Source organism: Balaenoptera acutorostrata, chromosome 9 (genome assembly GCF_949987535.1).
Source record: "Balaenoptera acutorostrata chromosome 9, mBalAcu1.1, whole genome shotgun sequence".
Taxonomy (NCBI): Eukaryota; Metazoa; Chordata; class Mammalia; order Artiodactyla; family Balaenopteridae; genus Balaenoptera; species Balaenoptera acutorostrata.
In genome coordinates, this window is record NC_080072.1 from 33,963,890 (window position 1) to 33,987,968 (window position 24,079).

Consider the following 24,079-nt stretch of genomic DNA (forward strand, 5'->3'; position numbering starts at 1 on the left):
AGGGCTGTTTTTTCTGGAGGCTATAGGGGGAAAATCCTTTACATTGTCTTTCCTCCCCCAGCTTCCGTGGTTACATAATCTTCTTTTTACTTAGGCAGTCCTGTCTTACTCCTATTAAAAACTTGTGCGATTATACAAGATAACTTGGGATAATCTTCCCATTTCAAGATCCTTAACTGAATCACCTCTGCAAAGTCTCCTTTGCCATAAAATATAACATTCACGGGTTCCAGGGATTAGCAAGTGGATATATTTGGGAGGCCATTAGTCAGTCAACCATAACCATAGTTTGTGATAGATGTCTACCTATACATAGGCATTGATAGTCTTATAAAGTATCAATAACCAAAATCAATCAACCATGATTAAACATGGAGACTATAATAAGAAGATTTATATAGGCATCTCTGGAAGTCAAGAATGTAAGTCACCAGTGGACCTCATCTGTGGAAACTTGTTCAGTACATGCTCTCCTTAATGTAAATATTCTGAAAGACATTCCTCAATGTTGAATTAAAGTAATTGAAGCTTACAAAGGGACTTTAAACACTTTGGAATGAAGCCTGCCTTTGATTAAGAATGTACCTAGGAAACCATATCTGTATTTATCTCCATTAATTAAGTAGGCAATAAAATGAAAACACCTTCAATTCAGTCAAATACAACTTTAATTCTTGTGAGAATCTGGAAATTAAATGTAAGCTAAATGATATTTTAGATAGTTTAGGTATTGAGCTAGCCAGTTGGAGGGGTTAGGGAGGAATATGCTTACCTTAAATAATAAATCCTTCTTTCCATAACGAAGCTCCTTCAGCTGGGCTTGGATTTTTTTTGACTTTAAAAAAAAAGAAAAAAAAGGATTAGTGACTTAATTTCATTTATGTTTTCAAACATGAAGATTAAAATTCTTTTAAACTGCATAAGAATGAATTTTGCAGCCAAAGAAAAAAGAGCTCAACTAGTTTGGAAGTGAAACAGAAAAGCTTAATCCTTGCTTTGGGAGTCAGACATCCAGCTATTCTAGGCAGGAAGAGAAAACCAAAACCTGTTCAAAGGAAGCATATTGTTTAAAAGGTAATATTTTAGAAAAGTGGCTTATTGTTCCTCTCTTCAGCCTCTTCCACTCTCCCTGCCAAAAAACAAACACACACAGAATTTGAGTCACCTAAACATATCCAACAATTAAACTTTAGATGCTAAATATATCTATGGATATGTATGCCTCAGTTTTCACTACTTATTTTCAATTACATGAATTTTTTTAAGATTAAATATGTATAAGATTCAGTTGGCAACCAACTTTAAATCTGACATACGTACAAAGGGAAGGTAGCAAGCAAACGTGACATGAGGTGAGGGAAGTAGCTAGAATGCTAAGATGCTAAGGTGAAGAGTGTTTGCCCTTTAGAATAATGCACTTGTTAAGAGGACCATTACAAACATAAAAGTGCTTATAACAAAGAAATCTTTCCCAGGAGACATGTTTGTCTACTGTTTGGAATATGTTCTGGTGAGCCACAGATGCTGATCTAGCATTCCTATTTTTCCAAAGCAGACCCAATTTCAAACATTCTAACATTATGATCTCAATTATTTGTCTTTCTACACGTAAGATTATAGGTTCTAATTCTTCAGTAGGATAAAAAGAACACATGCAAATAGATTATCATAGTCACATGAAAATGATATTTGAAAAAATAGTTAAGTGGGAATACCAAATGGTTTAGTCATTTTGGGAAACTGTTTGGCAGTTTCTTATAAATATAAATTATACAGAAATTCTTTCTAGGTATCTACCTAAGAGAAATTATAATATATACATAAATGTTTATAGTATATTTATTCATAATAGTCAAAAGCTGGAAATATCCCACATGTCCATTAACTGATGAATAGTAAACAAATTATGGTACATCCATGAAATGAAATACTAAAATACAGTTAGGCATTTTTTAAAATAAATTAAGTCTGAAACGTAACAATATAGATGTATTTCAAATGTATTAGACTATGTGAAAGAATACAGTCACAAAAATCTATATTTTGTATAATACCATATATATGATATTCTAGAAAAGACAAAAGACTAGGGACATAAATCAGGTTAGTAGTTGACGTGGACTGGGGGTTGGTGGTAGAGATTATAAAATATCAAGTGGGAATTTTGGAGGTGATGAAAATATCCTCTATCCTGAATATTGATTAAACCCATTAAAGTATATATGATGAATTCTATGTAAATTACATCTCAATAAAATTCTATGTAAATTATATCTCAATTAAATTTAATTTTAAAAGTTGCTGGCCATAACAGTTACATGTAAAAAATGAAACTGAACATTCTCTAGCACCATATACAAAAGTAAACTCAAGATAGATTAAAGACATAAATGTAAGACTGGATACTATAAAACTCCTAGAGCAAAACATAGGCAGGACATAAATCATTGTAATAATTTTTTGGATCCATCTCCTAAAGCAAAGGAAACAAAAGCAAAAATAAACAAATGGGACCTAATTAAACTTAAAAGCTTTTGCACAGCAAAGGAAACCATCCACAAAACGATAAGACAACCTATTGAATGGGAGAAGATATTTGTGAATGATATGACTGATAAGGGGTTAATATCCAACATATACAAATAGCTCATACAACTCAACATCAAACAACAACAACAACAACCTTGTTAAAAAATGGGCAGAAGACTAATGAGAACCTACTGTATAGCAGAGGGAACTCTACTCAATGCTCTGTGGTGACCTAATGGGAAGGAAATCTAAAAAAGCAGGGATATGTGTATAACTGATTCACTTTGCTGTAGAGCAGAAGATAACACAACATTGTAAAGCAACTATACGCCAATAAAATTTTTTTTTTAAAAAGGGCAGAAGAACTGAATAGACCCTTTTCCAAAGAGGAAATGCAGATGGCCAACAGGCACATGAAAAGATGCTCAACACTGCTAATCATCAAGGACATGCAAATCAAAACCAGAAAGAGATATCACCTCACACCTGTCTGAATGGCCATCATCAAAAAGTCTACAAATAACAAATGTTGGCAAGGATGTGGAGAAAAGAGAACCCTAGTACACTGTTGCTGGTATTTTAAGTTGGTGCAGCTACTATGGAAAACAATGTGGCGCTTACTCAAACAACTAAAAATAGAACTACCATATGACCCAGCAATCCCACAGTTGGGTATATATTTGAAGAAAATAAAAACACTAATTCAAAAAGATACATGCACTCCAATGTTCATAGCAGCATTACTTCAATAGCCAAGATATGGAAGCAACTTAAATGTCCATCAACAGATGAATGGATAAAAAAGAATGTGGTATAAATATATATAATGAAACATTATTTGGCCATAAAAAGAATTAAATTTTGCCATTTGCAATATGCTGGATGGACCTAGAGGGTATTATGCTTAGTGAAATAAGTCAGACAGAGAAAGACAAACACTCTATGTTATCACTTATATGTGGAATCTAAAAAACAAAACAAATAAATCTAAATAAAAAAACAGAAACAGACTCATAGATATAGAGAACAAACTAGCCGTTACTAATGGGGATGGGGAGGTAGGGAGGGGCAAGACAGGTGTATGGGATTAAGAGTTACCAACTACCATGCATAAAATAAATAAGCAACAAGGATATATTGTACAGAACAGGCAAATATAACCATTATTTTGTAATAATTTTAAATGGAGTATAATCTATAAAAATATTGAATCCCTACGTTGCACACCTGAAACTAATATAATATTGGAAATCAAGTATACCTCAATAAAAAACAAAAGAGGAGAGTAGGATAAATCAAGTACACCTTCAGTTTAGATGCAGTATTTAATAGTCTTAATTTCTTGGCTATTTTTTGAACTTAGCTTTAAAAAATTCTATCCTGTTATGAAATGGTTGCCAGACTTCAATGTGCACGAGAATCACCTGGAGGGCTTCTTAAAACACAGAATAAGTCAGTGAAACTATTCTACACGATACTGTAAGGGTGGTTATATGTTATATGTTTGTCAAACTCTATAGAATGTAAACAACTAAGAATGCAACCTAAACTCAACTAGGGACTGTGGGTGATAAAGATGTGTCAATGCAGCTTCATTGATTATAGCACATTTACTGCTCTGGTGGAGGATGCTGCTAATGGGGGGCTGTGTGGGGGCAGGGAGTCCCTGGGAGCTCTCCGAACTTTCTGCTCAATTTTGCTGTGAACCTAAAGCTTCTCTAAAAAAATAAAATCTATTTAAAAAAGAAAAAATAGAGGAGGAGCTTCAAGATGGCGGTAGAGTAAGACGTGGAGATCACCTTCCTCCCCACAAATACATCAGAAATATATCTACACGTGGAATAACCCCTACAGAAAACCTATTGAACGCTGGCAGAAGACCTCAGACCTCCCAAAAGACAAGAAACTCCCCACGTACCTAGGTAGGGCAAAAGAAGAAAGAAAAAAAAGAGACTAAAGAATAGGGACGGGACCTGCACCAGTGGGAGGGAGCCGTGAAGGAGGAAAGGTTTCCACACACTAGAAGCCCCTTCGCGGGTGGAGACTGTGGGTGGCAGAGGGGGGAGCTTCGGAGCCACGGAGGAGAGCGCAACCACAGGGGTGCGGAGGGCAAAGCAGAGAGACTCCCGCACAGAGGCTCGGCGCCGAGCAGCACTCACCAGCCCAAGAGGCTTGTCTGCTCACCCGTGGGGGCAGGCGGGGGCTGGGAGCTGAGGTTCAGGTTTCGGAGGTCAGATCGCAGGGAGAGGACTGGGGTTGGCGGCGTGAACACAGCCTGAAGGGGTTAGCGCACCACAGCTGGCCGGGAGGGAGTCTGGGAAAAAGTCTGCAGCTGCCTCAGAGGCAAGAGACTTTTTCTTGCCTCTTTGTTTCCTGGGGATTCAGAGCGCCGCTTAAAGGAGCTCCAGAGACGGGCGCGAGCCGCGGCTATCAGCGCGGACCCCAGAGACAGGCATGAAACGCTGAGGCTGCTGCTGCTGCCACCAAGAAGCCTGTGTGCGAGCACAGGTCACTCTCCACAACGTCCCTCACGGGGGAGCGTGTGCAGCCCGCCACTGCCAGGGTCCCATGATCCAGGGACAACCTCCCCGGGAGAACGCACGGCGCACCTCAGGCTGCTGCAACGTCACACCTGCCTCTGCCGCCGCAGGCTCGCCCTGCCTCCTCCGTACCCCTCCCTCCCCCCGGCCCGAGTGAGCCAGAGCCCCGGAAGCAGCTGCTCCTTTAACCCCGTCCTGTCTGAGCGAAGAACAGATGCCCTCAGGCGACCTACATGCAGCGGCGGGTCCAAATCCAAAGCTGAACCCCGGGAGCTGTCGATCAAAGAAGACAAACAGCAGCCTTAGGAACAGCGGATTAAATCTCCATAATCAGCTTGATGTACCTGCATCTGTGGAATACCTGAACAGACAATGAATCATCCCAAATTGAGGAGGTGGACTTTGGGAGCAACAATATATATTTTTCCCTTTTTCTGTTTTTGGGAGTGTGTATGTGTATGCTTCTGTGTGTGATTTTGTCTGTATAGCTTTGCTTTTACCATTTGTCCTAGGGTTCTGTCTGTCCGTTTTTTTTTTTTTGTTTTTTGTTTTAGTATAGTTTTTAGCACTTGTTATCATCGGTGGATTTGTTTTTTGGTTTGGTTGCTCTCTTTTTTCTTTCTTTCTTTTATTTTATTAAAAAAATTTTTAATGATTATTTTTTATTTTAATAACTTTATTTTATTTTATTTTACTTTATTTTATTTTATTTTATCATCTTCTTTCTTTCTTTCTTTCTTTTTCTCCCTCTTATTCTGAGCCATGTGGATGAAAGACTCTTGGTGCTCCAGCCAGGCATCAGGGCTGTGCCTCTGAGGTGGGAGAGCTAAGTTCAGGACACTGGTCCCCAAGACACCTCCCAGCTCCACGTAATATCAAATGGCAAAAATCTCCCAGAGATCTCCATCTCAACGCCAAGACCCAGCTCCACTCAACGACAAGAAAGCTACAGTGCTGGACACCTTATGCCAAACAACTAGCAAGACAGGAACACAACCCAATCCATTAACAGAGAGGCTGCCTAAAATCATAATAAGGCCACAGATACCCCAAAACACACCACCAAACGTGGACCTGCCCACAAGAAAGACAAGATCCAGCCTCATCCACCAGAACACAGGCACTAGTCCCCTCCACCAGGAAGCCTACCCACTGAACCAACCTTAGCCACTGGGGACAGACACCAAAAACAACGGGAATTACGAACCAGCAGTCAATGAAAAGGAGACCCCAAACACAGTAAGTTAAGCAAAATGAGAAGACAGAGAAACACACAGCAGATGAAGGAGCAAGGCAAAAACCCACCAAACCCAACAAATGAAGAGGAAATAGGCAGTCTACCTGAAAAAGAATTAGAATAATGATAGTAAAGATGATCCAAAATCTTGGAAACAGAATGGAGAAAATACAAGAAACGTTTAACAAGGACCTAGAAGAACTAAAGAGCAAACAAACAGTGATGAACAACACGATAAGTGAAATTAAAAATTCTCTAGAAGGGATCAATTGCAGAATAACTGAGGCAGAAGAATGGATAAGTGACCTGGAAGATAAAGTAGTGGAAAAAACTACCACAGGGCACAATAAAGAAAAAAGAATGAAAAGAATTGAGGACAGCCTCAGAGACACCTGGGACAACATTATACGCATGAACATTCAAATTATAGGGGTCCCAGAAGAAGAAGAGAAAGAGAAAGGGACTGAGAAAATACTTGAAGAGATTATAGTTGAAAACTTCCCTAATATGGGAAAGGAAATATTTAATCAATCCAGGAAGCACAGAGAGTCTTATACAGGATAAATCCAAGGAGAAACACGTCAAGACACATATTAATCAAACTCAAAAATTAAATACAAAGAAAAAATATTAAAAGCAGCAAGGGAAAAACAACAAATAACACACAAGGGAATCCCCATAAGGTTAACAGCTGATTTTTCAGCAGAAACTCTGCAAGCCAGAAGGGAGTGACAGGACATATTTAAAGTCATGAAGGAGAAAAACCTACAACCAGGATTACTCTACCCAGCAAAGATCTCATGCAGATTGATGGAGAAATTAAAAACTTTACAGACAAGCAAAAGCTAAGAGAATTCAGCACCACCAAACCAGCTTTACAACAAATGTTAAAGGAACTTCTCTAGGCAGGAAACACAAGAGAAGGAAAAGACTTACAATAACAAACCCAGAACAATTAAGAAAATGGTCATAGGAACATACATATCGATAATTACCTTAAATGTAAATGGATTAAATGCTCCAGCCAGAAGACATAGACTGACTGAATGGACACAAAAACAAGACCTGTATATATGCTGTCTGCAAGAGACCCATTTCAGACCTAGGGACACATACAGACTGAAAGTGAGGGGATGGAAAAAGATATTCCATGCAAATGGAAATCAAAAGAAAGCTGGAATACCAATTCTCATATCAGACAAAATAGACTTTAAAACAAAGACTATTACAAGAGACAAAGAAGGACACTACATAATGATCAAGGGATCAATCCAAGAAGAAGATATAACAACTGTAAATATTTATGCACCCAACAGAGGAGCACCTCGAAACATAAGGCAAATACTAACAGCCATAAAAGGGGAAAGCGACAGTAACACAATCACAGTAGGAGACTTTAACACCCCACTTTTACCAATGGACAGATCTTCCAAAATGAAAATAAATAAGGAAACACAAGCTTTAAATGATACATTAAACAAGATGGACTTAATTGATATTTACAAGACAATCCATCCAAAAACAACAGAATACACATTCTTCTCAAGTGCTCATGGAACATTCTCCAGGACAGATCATATCTTGGGTCACAAATCAAGCCTTGGTAAATTTACGAAAATTGAAATCATATCAAGCATCTTTTCTGACCACAACGCTATGAGACTAGATATCAATTACATGAAAAAATCTGTAAAAAATACAAACACATGGAGGCTAAACAATACACTACTTAATAATCAAGAGATCACTGAAGAAATCAAAGAGGAAATCCAAAAATACCTAGAAATAAATAACAATGAAAACACAACGACCCAAAACCTATCGGATGCAGCAAAAGCAGTGCTAAGAGGGAAGTTTATAGCAATACAATCCCACCTTAAGAAACAAGAAACATCTCAAATAAACAACACAACCTTACACCTAAAGCAATTAGAGAAAGAAGAACAAGAAAACCCCAAAGTTGGCAGAAGGAAAAATATCATAAAGATCAGATCAGAAATAAATGAAAAAGAAATGGAGAAAACCATAGCTAAGATCAATAAAACTAAAAGCTAGCTCTTTGAGAAGATAAACAAAATTGATAAACCATTAGCCAGACTCATCAAGAAAAAAAGGGAGAAAACTCAAATCAATAGAATTAGAAATGAAAAAGGAGAAGTAACAACTGACACTGTAGAAATACAAAGGATCATGAGAGATTACTACAAGCAACTCTATGCCAATAAAATGGACAACATGGAAGAAATGGACACATTCTTAGAAATGCACAACCTTCCAAGACTGAATGAGGAAGAAATACAAAATACGAACAGACCAATCACAGGAACTGAAATTGAAACTGTGATTAAAAATCTTCCAACAAACAAAAGCCCAGGACCAGATGACATCACTGGCAAATTCTATCAAACATACAGAGTAGAGCTAACACCCATCCTTCTCAAACTCTTCCAAAATATAGCAGAGGGAGGAACACTCCCAAACTCATTCTACAAGGCCACCATCACCCTGATACCAAAACCAGACAAAGATGTCACAAAGAAAGAAAACTACAGGCCAATATCAATGATGAACAGTGATGCAAAAATCCTCAACAAAATACTAGCAAACAGAATCCAACAGCACATTAAAAGGATCATACACCATGATCAAGTGGGGTTTATCCTAGGAATGCAAGGATTCTTCAATATACGCAAATCAATCAATGTGATACACCATATTAACAAATTGAAGGAGAAAAACCATATGATCGTCTCAATAGATGCAGAGGAAGCTTTCAAGAAAATTCAACACCCATTTATGATAAAAACCTTCCAGAAAGTAGGCATAGAGGAAACTTTCCTCAACATAATAAAGGCCATATATGACAAACCCACAGCCAACATCGTCCTCAATGGTGAAAAATTGAAACCATTTCCACTAAGATCAGGAACAAGACAAGGTTGCTCACTCTCACCACTAGTATTCAACATAGTTTTGGAAGTGTTAGCCACAGCAATCTGAAGAGGAAAAGAAATAAAAGGAATCCAAATAGGAAAAGAAGTAAAGCTGTCACTGTTTGCAGATGACATGATACTATATATAGAGAATCCTAAAGATGCTACCGGAAAACCACTAGAGCTAATCAATGAATTTGGTAAAGTAGCAGGATACAAAATTAATGCACAGAAATCTCTTGCATTCCTATATACTAATGATGAAAAATCTGAAAGTGAAATTAAGAAAACACTCCCATTTACCATTGCAAAAAAAGAATAAAATATCTAGGAATAAACCTACCTAAGGAGACAAAAGACCTGTATGCAGAAAATTATAAGACACTGATGAAAGAAATTAAAGATGATACCAATAGATGAAGAGATATACCATGTTCTTGGATTGGAAGAATCAACATTGTGAAAATGACTATACTACACATAGCAATCTACTGATTGAATGCAATCTCTATCAAACTACCACTGGCATTTTTCACAGAACTAGAACAAAAAATTTCACAATTTGTACGCAAATACAAAAGACCCCAAATAGCCAAACCAATCTTAAAAAGAAAAACGGAGCTGGAGGAATCAGGCTCCCTGACTACAGACTATACTACAAAGCTACAGTAATCAAGACAGTATGGTACTCGCACAAAAACAGAAATATAGATCAATGGAACAGGATAGAAAGCCCAGAGATAAACCCACACACATATGGTCACCTCATCTTTGATAAAGAAGGCAAGAATATACAGTGGAGAAAAGACAGCCTCTTCAATTAGTGGTGCTGGGAAAACTGGACAGCTACAAGTAAAAGAATGAAATTAGAACACTCCCTAACACCATACACAAAAATAAACTCAAAATGGATTAAAGACCTAAATGTAAGGCCAGACAGTATTAAACTCTTAGAGGAAAACATAGGCAGAACACTCTATGACATAAATCACAGCAAGATCCTTTTTGACCCACCTCCTAGAGAAATGGAAATAAAAACAAAAATAAACAAATGGGACCTAATGAAACTTTAAAGCTTTTGCACAGCAAAGGAAACCATAAACAAGAGGAAAAGACAACCCTCAGAATGGGAGAAAATATTTGCAAATGAAACAACTGACAAAGGATTAATCTCCAAAATTTACAAGCAGCTCATGCAGCTCAATATCAAAAAAACAAACAACCCAATCCAAAAATGGGCAGAAGACCTAAATAGACATTTCTCCAAAGAAGATATACAGATTGCCAACAGACACATGAAAGAATGCTCAACATCATTAATCATTAGAGAAATGCAAATCAAAACTACAATGAGTTATCACCTCACACTGGTCAGAATGGCCATCATCAAAAAATCTAGAAACAATAAATGCCGGAGAGGGTGTGTAGAAAAAGGAACCCTCTTGCACTGTTGGTGGGAATGTAAATTGATACAGCCACTATGGAGAACAGTATGGAGGTTCCTTAAAAAACTAAAAATAGAACTACCATACGACCCAGCAATCCCACTACTGGATATATACCCTGAGAAAACCATAATTCAAAAAGAGTCATGTTCCAAAATGTTCATTGCAGCTCTATTTACAATAGCCAGGACATGGAAGCAACGAAAGTGTCCATCATCGGATGACTGGATAAAGAAGATGTGGCACATATATACAATGGAATATTACTCAGCCATAAAAAGAAATGAAATGGAGGTATTTGTAATGAGGTGGATGGAGTTAGAGTCTGTCATACAGAGTGAAGTAAGTCAGAAAGAAAAAAACAAATACCGTATGCTAACACGTATATATGGAATCTAAGAAACAAAAAAAAAGGGTCATGAAGAACCTAGGGGTAAGATGGGAATAAAGACACAGACCTGCTAGACATTGGACTTGAGGTAACGGGGAGGGGGAAGGGTAAGCTAGGACAAAGTGAGAGAGTGGCATGGACATATATACACTACCAAATGTAAAATAGATAGCTAGTGGGAAGCAACCGCATAGCATAGGGAAATCAGCTTGGTGCTTTGTGACCACCTAGAGGGGTCGGATAGGGAGGGTGGGAGGGAGCGAGATGCAAGAGGGAAGCGGTATGGCGACATATGTATATGTATAACTGATTCACTTTGTTATAAATCAGAAACTAACACACCATTGTAAAGCAATTATACTACAATAAAGATGTTAAAAAATAAATAAATAAAAGTAGCTGGCCATAGTACCTAATAAACTACAGGATCCCCATGGGATTATTATATCCTAGTAAACTGTACTGGTACAAAACTCCTCTTTGATAAATAAAGCCCTCTCATATGTTTAAAATATTGTACTTTTCCAAGCCTAGATGGAATGTTTATGAGTCTTCCCAGTGAATAAACTGCAACTGTGATTCAGTTTCTTATTACATTCAAAATGTTTCCAACCATGCAAGGTAGTGGATTTTGCAAAGTGGGGGACTGTGTTATGATGGTGTTATAATTACTAAATCATCATCTAATGCTGGAATCATCATCAATTAGAGTAGACTGTTGAAAGTGTTGTAAATGATACACCCCTCAGAGGTTCAAACATTAGAAATACTGTTTTTCACAGATATTCCTGTCAGGAGCCAACAGCATTGGCCTATTAAATCAAGAAGTTGAAATAAATAAATAAGGAGATAGAGCAAATGAATAAATTATAATGAACATATTTCAATTTATTTTAACCTTATACATTACTGATCTATGAAACATCTAGGAATTCATAAATAAGAATGCAGAAATAATATGTCCTCCGAGGAATTGAGATGAGAAAGAAATATGAATCTTTCTTGAATTAAGGGTCTAAAAAATATAGGTAGACCCAGGTTGTGGCTGTTGTTTGTTTTTTCATTCTTCTGTCTGTTTCTAAACACCACAGACACCTTCTCCTAGGAGCCATCTCTTTTTCCTGTACATGGGTGCTGTGGGGACCTGGGAACATGTCAACCATCTCAGAATACAGCTTCAATCCAGATGGTCCTTATTCAAAACTCATATCTACTTGCTTACACTCTTACAAGTAACATTCAGAAATTGCATGCTACATACACAATATTTCTAGAAACCTAGCAAATATCAAAAATATAAAGAGTTTATTTATATCCAAATAGAAAAATACAATGAAAAAAAAAAACTGCACAGGCTCATATCTATATGCCATTCAGTTTGATTATTCATTGATGGGGCATCAACATTTAGTTTCCATGTATTAAAAAGTTCTATTCATTTCATGTATAATATTATTGTAAAGACATTATAAATGGATTATTATATTGCATGTTGACTCTAACTCCAGCACTCATAATAATGACTTTTATATGTCCACCAAGCAAGTATCGTCACCTTCTTTAACAGAAAGAAACAAACAAATTCTGGATGAGCACATGGCCACCAACCTAAATGGCCTTTTCCTGCCTCCCTACAACTTAGCTAGGCATGTGACCTAGTTCTGGCAAATAGGATACAATGACATAGGTGCCATTACTTCCTAGATAAACTCCTAAAGAGCAATGCCTGTGAGTCACCGGGTAATCTTCCCTGTTCCTCCTGCTAGAAGGTGGTAATAACAGGAAAAGGCTTTTTGGATGAGAGGCAGCTCCATATTTAGGAGATGGTAGAAGTAGTTCACCAGCACTGTACCTTGCTTCCAGTCTGCTATGGGAAAAGGGGTAAACTTGGTAAGACACTGTTCTTGTTCTACCTAAAGCTCTTTCCTTTCCCCTTCCTTCACAGGCATCAGGTCTTCATTGAGGTATGAAGGCTAACATGCCTGTTCCTTATCATTCACAGGCTTTTCCACTAAAAAAATTTTGCAGGACTAATCTTTTCTTTGTGTATGCTTCTCTGAGGCTCCAGGTAATACATTGACTGCTGTCTCCTCTCCTTGAGGTATAAAGAATCACTTACTATGGCACTATTTCTACTACGTCTTTACTATTACTAAGAATTGCTGACTATGAGCTATATTTCTACAACATTAAATAAAGTACAGATTGATTTGGAAGATCAAGAGGACAAAAAATTGATTTTAATTAAACCTGGACTAAACAGAATGACTTTTTTTCCCCCTAAGAAATGTATGAGATATTCTTGTCCAGCAAATAGAACCAATGACTCTATTTGTTTCTTAAGTTTTATGGTCAGTCCTAGATCCTCATTTTGACACTCAATTGTCACCACAAAACTGTGTAGACATCACATAGAAGGTACCAAAAGTGAAAATTTCATGGACTTCCAGGTGTTTGCTAGTGAGGAAATCCTGATAATCCAGTTAAGGAAGGAATCCAGAATATCATTTAGGAAAGTAACACTTAACTGGCTTAAAATTTTTCTTTTTCCTTTTTGGAGATGAAATGTTAAAACATCCAAAAATACCTAGAAGTTTAAAATGTGTTCTTATTTTCTTATTCCAATGTTTGCATTTATGTTTTAGGGGAAAAAAGTCACTAGATGTCTAGATTTAACAAAAAAAATTGGCACTAATATTGTTTCTATTCAGTTGAAACTATAAGAAGGGAAAACTTACCTCTTCTGCATGTATTCCACACAGCTTGTTTCCTGACAAGAGTTTGTGTTTCAAGCTTTTATTCTGAAGAAAGAAACATAGTTTTATTGCTAAGAAGTTATAAAATATTAAAAATTTCCTTAGATATGTCAGCAGCATTTCTCTATGTTTTGTTCACAGATAAGTCCTTCATGATATGAGATGTAGTAGATTTACAATAAATTGAGTAGAATCTGTAATGTAAAAGAATGTTTCCTTTATTTAATAAAAAATCTGACATATTAGCATTAACACATTTATTAGAAAATATGGAACTTTCTTTGGTCTTACATTTTACTCTGTTTTATTATATTTACGTATGTTGTCTTATAAAATAATTTTAGTTTCAAATTTGTAATTGATACTAGTTTCTTAAAGCACCCCTCTAAACAGCAAACATTTATTTCTATCATCATCTGGATGCTGGTCTCTTTGGAATCTAGTCTAATATAGTCACAGACACTCTAGGGTCTGAATTTCCTTTAAACATTATGGTTTTAGAGTCCACTCATATTCCTGACACCTGTGCATTGCACTCAAAGTGCTTCTTGATGCTCAGAAACCATTTCTTCTTCCAGGCCTGAAAAGTGTACTCTATCTGCTGGACTTGACGTAGAAACATTCTTTCATAGAAAGAATGTTACTTTAGAAATGGAAGTAAAGTGTTAGCCATCTGAATCTAAACCCTTACAGTGAGTCAATTATATCTCCCTCATTACACTCAGGCTTTTCTTTGTCCCATAACTGAGCACCTACTCTTCTTTTAGACAGGCAGGCTAAAGGAGAGCAGAAAACTTTGTAAAACCCACAGGATTTAGACTTTGTACTGTCTCTACAGGAGCAAACAATGTAATGGAAAGTACATCTCATACATAATGGCTCTAAAGAGAGTCAATTTGATGAGCATCGTAAGCAAATTGAACTAAATTTATGCAGCGTGAATGAATAACTGAATGAATGAATACATCAAATTTAAGACTTCTTCATCAGTACCTTTTTTTTTTTTTAGGTTCCATATACATGCATTAGCATACGGTATTTGTTTCTCTCTTTCTGACTTACTGCACTGTTACTGATGAACCTAGTGGCAGGACAGGAGTAAAGACATAGACATAGAGAATGGACTTGAGGACACAGAGGGGAGGGGGAAGGTGGGGTGAAGTGAGAGTAGCATCGACATATATACATTTTATACATGTAAAATAGTTAGCTAACGGGAAGCAGCAGCATAGCACAGGGAGATCAGCTCGGTGCTTTGCAACGACTTAGAGGGGTGGGATAGGGAGGGTGGGAGGGAGGCTCAAGAGGGAGGGGTTATGAGGATGTATGTATGCATATGGCTGATTCACTTTGTTGTGTGACAGAGGCTAGCATAGTATTGTGAAGCAGTTATACTTCAATAAAGATACATTAAAAATAAATAAATAAAATGTACAAAAAAAAAGACTTCTTCACACACAATTCTCACCTGATTATGAACACCATTTCCTATTTTATTTTCCTGTCATGCAGACAGTGGGTACAGCTGCCTCAGTTTGAAAGAATCCTTCGTCTAACTTTTCCTCTTTAGCTAAGAGTTGAAATTGTAAAAAACTTACTTAGAATTTTAATACCTTGAAATGTTTTACACAAATGAGGAGTTATCTTGACTCACTTAGTAATGTTTTTTTTTTGCAAATATTTAAACTCATTATACAACAAAACACAAGATTAAGGTTTTTAAAGAGTATTTAATATACAGTGTTCCTGTATTTAAAAGCTCATAAACTATAATAAAGAGATACATACTGATGTTCTAACTCTGCAGTGTTGCTCAGTTTGTAGGTTAAAAAACATACCCTAGTTTTCCTTCTGTACATGTCTATTTATGATATTTTTGACATGTGTAATCTTAATTTTTTTCTATTAAAATTGTCTATTTTTCTTTTTTGATTTATTGTTTTTATACATAAGGGATATATCTTTACTATCTCTAGAGATCTGTTATTCACTTTGATTTTCATCATTTTTATGGCTATAGTTTTTTAGTGGAAAGATGGGTGAAATTCAAATAAGGTCTATAGTTTGTTTACTAGTATTGTATTAATGTTAATTTTCTGGCTCAATAATTGTAGTATCACTGTATGCTGTTACATTAGAGGTTTGGGGTAAAGGTACATGAGAACATTCTGTATTAATTTGCTACTCCAATGTTTGTAATGTCTTTCTGGATCTGACAGTTAAAGCACAAGCAAAAAAATAGCAAGTGGGACTGCATCAAACTAAATAACTTCTGCATAGCCAAAGAAACCATCAACAAGTGAAAAGAAAATGTACGAAATGGTAAAAAAAAAAAAAAAAAAAGTTGCAAACCATATATCTGATGATAAGGGGTTAATATCTAAAACATGTAAAGAACTCATACAACTCAATAGCAAAAAAAAAAAAAAAACCTAATTAAAAAATGGACAAAGAAAGGACCTGAATAGACATTTCTCCAAAGAAGAGATAGAAAAGGTCAACAGGTACATGAAAAAATCCTCAACATCACTAGTCATTAGGGAAAAGCAGATTGAAACAATAAAATATTACTTCATGCCTGTTAGAATGGCCATCACCAAAAAGACAAGAGATAAATGCTGGCGTGAATGCAGAGAAAAGGGAATCTTTGTGCACTGCTGGTGGGATTGTAAATTGCTACAGCCACTATGAAAACAGTATGGAGGATCTTCAAAAAATTAAAAATAGAACTACCATATGATCCAGCAATTCCACTTCTTGGAATATAACCAAAGAAAAAGAAAACATTAACTTGAAAAGATATCTGTACACCACCCCCGTCCCACCCCGTGTTCATAGCAGCAATATTTACAGTAGCCAAGACATGGAAACAACCTAAGTGTCCACTGATGGATGAATGAACAGAGATGTTGTGATATATATGTATGTAAAACAGCCATTAAAATGAGGAAATACTACCATTAGTGACAACATGGATGAAATTTGAAGGAAGATAAGTCAGATAGAGAAACTAAATAAAAAGAACCAAACTCACAGACTTATGATTACCAAGGTGAAGGGTACAAGGAGGGGTAATTGGAGGAAGGTGGTCAAGAGGTACAAATTTCCAGTTATAAGATAAATATGTTCTAGGGACGTAATGTCCAACATGATAACTATAGCTAACACTGATGTATGACATATAGAAAAATTGTTAAGAGAGAAAATCCTAAGAGCTCTGATCACAAGGAAAATATTTTTCCTTCTTTCTTTCTTTGCTTTTTACTGTATCTATATGAGAAGATGGATGGGCTAAACCTACCATGGTCATCATTTCACAATATATGTAAATCAAACCATCATGATGTACTCCTTAAATTATACAGCGATGTATGTCAATTATTTCTCAATAAAATTGTTAACAGTTATCTCAAAATAGAAAGTGAAAATAGCTAAAAAATAAAATTAAAATAAATAAATAAAATTGAGACAAGTTTAGTGAAGTACATCTAATATGAGGCCTTATGTGTTAACACAAACCATCCATACATGAATAAATTTATTAGAAATGATAATAAAGTTAATAACATATCTCAGAATTAGTGTATGTAATCTATACTACTTAAAAATTGCATCTTCATTTAAAGTTTTTTATTCCCTTTTTTCTTTTTCCTTCTTTCTTCATTCCTTTCTTTAATTTATTTTTCTTTTTTTCTTTTCCTTTTGTTCATTCTGTTCAATGCTGAAGTGATAGATAAAGCAGTGAATATTTCTCTTCAAATATGTGTGATAGACTTGGACAATGCAACTGGATTAGCACAAGAAGATTGTCCTACATGGATATCCTGTGGCCACAACAAAAATGAGCAGTGATTATGCTGTGTGTCCACAGTCTGCTGTGGCAGTTGATAATTCTGGGCAACTGTGTAAACAGTATGTTTCCATTAAGATAAATGTCATTTCCAGAGCTTAAGAATTAGACTATTTCACTATTTTGAAATAAATCCAGAAATGAGGATAATTAATTATAATCACCCATAATGGGGCCAATTGTGGGATACAAGGAAGACTTGTCAAGGCCCGTATTGAGATAGTTCTTAACTGGCATGTTCTTCAGAAACATGGATGGCACAGAACATTGGAGAGGGAATGCTGATTCTCAGACAATTCACTGATTTAACCTTTCCACTCAATGTTAGTGATCATATTCTTCTTTAATCCCAGAAAGAATTGACTTGTTATCATTTAGGCATTAAGAACATAGTCTTTACAGTTTTGTAATCAGACTTGTATCATTTTATCTACCCTCTAAACAATGGATCTCATCCCTATCAAACTTAATGGTGCTTTTACAAGGTCTAAAATAACAACGTACACATGTAATTATGCCCAAAATGCTAGGATCCAATAATGATTATGCCTCGCTTGAGGGGACATAAGAAAAAGTAGATTAAAAGAATTATAAAATGTTTAGATGTCTGTTTTTCTTGCCTGTCATGCTTCTACTATCCCTTCTTCTAATAACTGTACCTTGTTTTTTCTTGTGAGAAATATTTTTCCATGCTAATTCCACGTGGCTTGTGTGACACTAACTTTACCCACTCTATCAAGGGAAAGGATGAAACTCAAGCTCAGCCAATCAAAGGCTTGATCCAGATTTGGTAAAGTAACATAAAAGTTGCTGGTAAGACTCAAATATAAAACTTTCATTTTCAAGAATTATTGAGGAAAACGTGCTGAGGGTCATCACTATGTCAGAACTCACCTGAGACTGAATATAACATAGAAAAAGAACACACGAGTATGGAGAAATACTAATTCTGCTGATGTTCTTGGCCCTTCTCCCCTGTTTTACACTTGCCTGAAGCTAGTATGTATACTCCTGGGTTTTTCAGCTACATGCTTCTAGCACCAGCTGCTCTTTTCTCTTGACACCATACTTAAATCTTTTTTCCCACCTATCGCACATAATCGTTAATTCTGTCACTGCCCTAAGATTCAGAGTAGCCACTCCCTCCAACAAAAAAAACAAACATCCAAGCTTATATCTAATGCTCATGCTTATCAGGATGTGGGCAGAGAACACATCCACCTATTTTGGCTTCTCTAAATGAAAGGCAGACTCTGCTTACTACCCACTAAAGGAATGTCTCCCAATTGGATTCTGTACAAATTTGGGGTGGCTTAAAACAAATGTCCCTACAGCCTTCTTAGAAACCCAGCTTCTTGGCAATCTACCTAAAATGCCATTTAATATCTCCCCTTATCTATATGATAAAACTCAAACTCAAATCTGATAGTAACAAAATATTTTTAATAGTTAGATCTGCTAATCTAGTTTTGATTTTTGCCTGGGAACTTAAAACATCCCATTTTCAGTATAGCTTACATCGTAGCTCAAACCCAACAGACATTCTGGGTTACAAAACAGAAAGAGATATAAATCTCTATTACCTAGCACTACGTAAATGTAAAAATTCCAAAATTACTATGAGTTTCCATTTTACATTGTTCTTTCAAATGAAATTAGGTATTAATCAGGATTTTTGCTTGCAAATAATAGAAACCAATAATGGCTAAATCAAGCAAAGTATGAATTTATTGTGAAGATTTCATGTAGGATAAAGAGAAAACTTGGGGAACAAGGTTCAGAAAAGAGGCAAGAACCAAGTAGGAGGAGGTATCCATAATTATAAGACAGGAATAGAGTTACTGTGACAGTTGAATGAGAGACTGTAAATCAGTGTACTTAATTACAAGGTGGGTTGATGAGGTCTCAATGAATTTTCATGGTAAAAGTCAAAATCTGGGGACACTTAGGATTGTCAAATATAATAAATTATGTAAATGTGTTCGTCACATTATTTTCTGGATTTAAATAAAATATATGACTGCTGCCAGGCAGCTGAAAACATGTGTTAATGTCTCCAAAGTGCAATTAAGTATAAACCAAAAGTAAAAACACCTGCAGTGGTATTCAAAATAAAACCAGAGATTTCTGCGTCTCACTGCAGGAAGTATCTCCTATTTTAAAACTTCCTAAAACTGTGCATAAACCACTATATATGAATGCTTGAGAGCCACATTTGTTTCAATTTAAATGTGTTTTTAAAATGCCTGAAAAATGGCCATGTCCTTTCAAATATGGTTGCAACTGGAAAACTTATAACCTATATAAAGAAAAGCAATAGAGCTTAGGGGTAAGATGTGACTTAAATACTTTGCTTCTAAAATATTGGCAGATGTTATATATTTTATAAATTCCCTAACAGTCTCTTTCTGAGAACATCTCAGGAAATGGATGGGTTACTGGACTGAGACCTAAACAATGAATGCGTATTTCATCAATTCTTGGGATGCACAATTTTTTCTTTTTAATGTTTCTGAAATCAGGATGTGATCTACAACATTATGCACTTTTCATTTAGTATTTATGGTTCCCTCTACCCCAAGAAGTTATTAAGTCACAATCCACTTTAACGACTGATGACTCCTTAAAATTTAAAGATTATTTATGTTTTAAAATAAGGGGTGAAGAGATCAACAAAGGGGAAACACTCAGCTGCATAGGAACTAGGGAAAATAAGAAATTTGTATAAGGTCTTTTTATTTATTCTAAGCCACACAGAAGGAAAAAGTAGAATTTCAAAGCGGATAAAGATAAAATTGTCTATAAAATAGTTTCAGATCGATAATGGAGAAAAGGCCAAAGGGAATCAGCCACCTATATATATTAAAATAAAAATACAGAGCTTTAGACCTTTGGTCAAAAAAACCCCTTAGATATTCTCTTTTAAATTATAGTAAAATATAATGGGGGGAGGAGAGAAGATGGCAGAAGAGTAAGACGCAGAGATCACCTTCCTTCCCACAGATACAGTAGAAATACATCTACACGTGGAACTGCTCCTACAGAACACCCACTGAACGCTGGCGGAAAACGTCCGACCTCCAAAAAGGCAAGAAACTCCCCCCGTACTTGGGTAGGGCAAAAGAAAAAAGAAATAACAGAGACAAAAGAATAGGGACGGCACCTGCACCAGTGGGAGGGAGCTGGGAAGGAGGAAAGGTTTCCACATACTAGGAAGCCCCTTCGTGGACAGAGACTGCGGGTGGTGGAGGGGGAAGCTTTGGAGCCACGGAGGAGAGCGCAGCCACAGGGGTGCGGAGGGCAAAGCGGAGAGATTCCCGCACGGAGGATCAGTGCCGACCAGCACTCACCAGCCCGAGAGGCTTGTCTGCTTAGCCGCCGGGGCGGGCGGGGCTGGGAGCTGAGGCTCGGGCTTCGGTCAGATCGCAGGGAGAGGACTGGGGCTGGCGGCGTGAACACAGCCTGAAGGGGTTAGTGCACCACAGCTAGCCGGGAGGGAGTCCGGGGAAAAAGTCTGCAGCTGCTGAAGAGGCAAGAGACTTTTTCTTCCCTCTGTGTTTCCTGGTGCGCAAGGAGAGGGGATTCAGAGCGCCGCCTAAACGAACTTCAGAGACTGGCGCGAGCCGCAGCTATCAGCGCGGACCCCACAGCAACAGGGGCGCAGAGGAAAAAACGGAGAGATTCCCGCACAGAGGGTCGACGCCGAGCAGCGCTCACCAGCCCAAGAGGCTTGTCTGCTCACCCGCCGGGGCGGGCGGGGCTGGGAGCTGAGGCTCGGCTTCGGTCGGATCGCAGGGAGAGGACTGGGGCTGGCGGCGTGAACACAGCCTGAAGGGGTTGGCGCACCACAGCTAGCCGGGAGGGAGACCGGGAAAAGGTCTGCAGCTGCCGAAGAGGCAAGAGACTTTTTCTTGCCTCTTTGTTTCGCGGCGGGCAAGGAGAGGGGATTCAGAGCGCCGCCTAAACGAACTCCAGAGAAGGGCGCGAGCCGCGGCGATCAGCGCGGACCCCAGAGACGGGCGTGAGACGCTGGGGCTGCTGCTGCCGCCACAGAGAAGCCTGTGTGCGAGCACAGGTCACTCTCCACACCGCTCCTCCCGGTAGCCTGTGCAGCCCGCCACTGCCAGGGTCCCGGGATCCGGGGACAACATCCCCGGGAGAACGCACTGCGCGCCTCGAGCTGGTGCAACGTCACGCCGGCCTCGGCCGCCGCAGGCTCGCCCCGCCTCCTCTGTACCCCTCCCTCCCCGCGGCCCGGGTGAGCCAGAGCCCCCGAAGCAGCTGCTCCTTTAACCCCGTCCTGTCTGGGCGGGGAACAGACGCCCTCAGGCGACCTACACGCAGAGGCGGGTCCAAATCCAAAGCTGAACCCCGGGAGCTGTGTGAACAGGGAAGAGAAGGGGAAATCTCTCCCAGCAGCCTCGGGAGCAGCGGATTAAAGCTCCACAAACAACTTGATGTGCCTGCATCTGCTGAACACCTGAATAGACAACGAATCATCCCAAATTCAGGAGGTGGACTTTGGGAGCAGGATATATTAATTTTTCCCCTTTTCCTTTTTTTTTGTGAGTGTATATGTATATGCTTCTGGGTGAGATTTTGTCTGTATAGCTTTGCTTTACAATAGCTTTATTTTACTTCACTATATTATAGCCTCTTTCTTTCTTTCTTTCTATTTTTTCTCCCTTTTACTCTGAGCCGTGTGGACGAAAGGCTCTTGGTGCTCCAGCCAGGCATCAGGGCCGTGCCTCTGAGGTGGGAGAGCCAACTTCAGAACACTGGTCCACAAGAGACCTCCCAGCTCCACGTAATACCAAACGGCAAAAATCTCCCAGAGATCTCCATCTCAACATCAAGACCCAGCTTCACTCAACGACCAGCAAGCTACAGTGCTGGACACCCTATGCCAAACAACTAGCTAGACAGGAACACAACCCCATCCATTAGCAGAGAGGCTGCCTAAAATCATAATAAGGCCACAGACACCCCAAAATACACCACCAGACGTGGACGTGCCCACCAGAAAGACAAGATCCAGCCTCATCCACCAGAACTCAGGCACTAGTTCCCTCCACCAGGAAGCCTACACAACCCACTGAACCAACCTTAGCCACTGGGGACAGATACCAAAAACAACGGGAACTACGAACCTGCAGCCTGTGAAAAGGAGATCCCAAACACAGTAAGATAAGCAAAATGAGATGACAGAAAAACACACAGCAGATGAAGGAGCAGGGTCAAAACACACCGGACTTAACAAATGAAGAGGAAATAGGTAGTCTACCTGAAAAAGAATTCAGAATAATGATAGTAAGGATGATCCAAAATCTTGGAAATAGAATAGACAAAATGCAAGAAACATTTAACAAGGATGTAGAAGAACTAAAGAGGAACCAAGCAATGATGAAAAACACAATAAATGAAATTAAAAATACTCTAGATGGGATCAATAGTAGAATAACTGAGGCAGAAGAAAGGATAAGTGACCTGGAAGATAAAATGGTGGAAATAACTACTACAGAGCAGGATAAAGAAAAAAGAATGAAAAGAACTGAGGACAGTCTCAGGGACCTCTGGGACAAGATTAAACGCACCAACATTCGAATTATAGGGGTCCCAGAAGAAGAAGAGGAAAAGAAAGGGACTGAGAAAATATTTGAAGAGATTATAGTTGAAAACTTCCCTAATATGGGAAAGGAAATAGTTAATCAAGTCCTGGAAGCACAGAGAGTCCCATACAGGATAAACCCAAGGAGAAACACGCCAAGACACATATTAATCAAACTGTCAAAAATTAAATATAAGGAAAACATATTAAAGGCAGCAAGGGAAAGACAACAAATAACACACAAGGGAATCCCCATAAGGTTAACATCTGATCTATCAGCAGAAACTCTGCAAGCCAAAAGGGAGTGGCAGGATATACTTAAAGTGATGAAGGAGAAAAACCTACAACCAAGATTACTCTACCCAGCAAGGATCTCATTCAGATTCGATGGAGAAATTAAAACCTTTACAGACAAGCAAAAGCTGAGAGAGTTCAGCACCACCAAACCAGCTTTACAACAAATGCTAAAGGAACTTCTCTAGGCAAGAAACACAAGAGAAGGAAAACACCTACAATAACAAACCCAAAACATTTAAGAAAATGGGAATAGGAACATACATATCGATAATTACCTTGAATGTAAATGGATTAAATGCTCCCACCAAAAGACACAGGCTGGCTGAATGGATACAAAAACAAGACCCATATATATGCTGTCTACAAGAGACCCACTTCAGACCTAGAGACACATACAGACTGAAAGTGAGGGGATGGAAAAAGATATTCCATGCAAATGGAAATCAAAAGAAAGCTGGAGTAGCAGTTCTCATATCAGACAAAATAGACTTTA

General features: G+C 38.0%; 1 protein-coding gene across 2 annotated transcripts in view; it reads right to left on the reverse strand.

The window, feature by feature from the left end:
• LUZP2 (leucine zipper protein 2) overlaps positions 1–24,079 on the reverse strand; it is a 414,349-nt gene that overhangs the window by 123,640 nt on the left and 266,630 nt on the right. For both annotated transcript variants that reach the window (XM_028164749.2, XM_007174800.3), the window contains exons 6-7: positions 13,814–13,876; positions 773–835 (exon numbers count right to left, since the gene is read on the reverse strand). In XM_028164749.2, the coding sequence (XP_028020550.1) occupies positions 773–835; positions 13,814–13,876 (126 nt within the window). The remainder of the gene's footprint in view (positions 1–772; positions 836–13,813; positions 13,877–24,079) is intronic.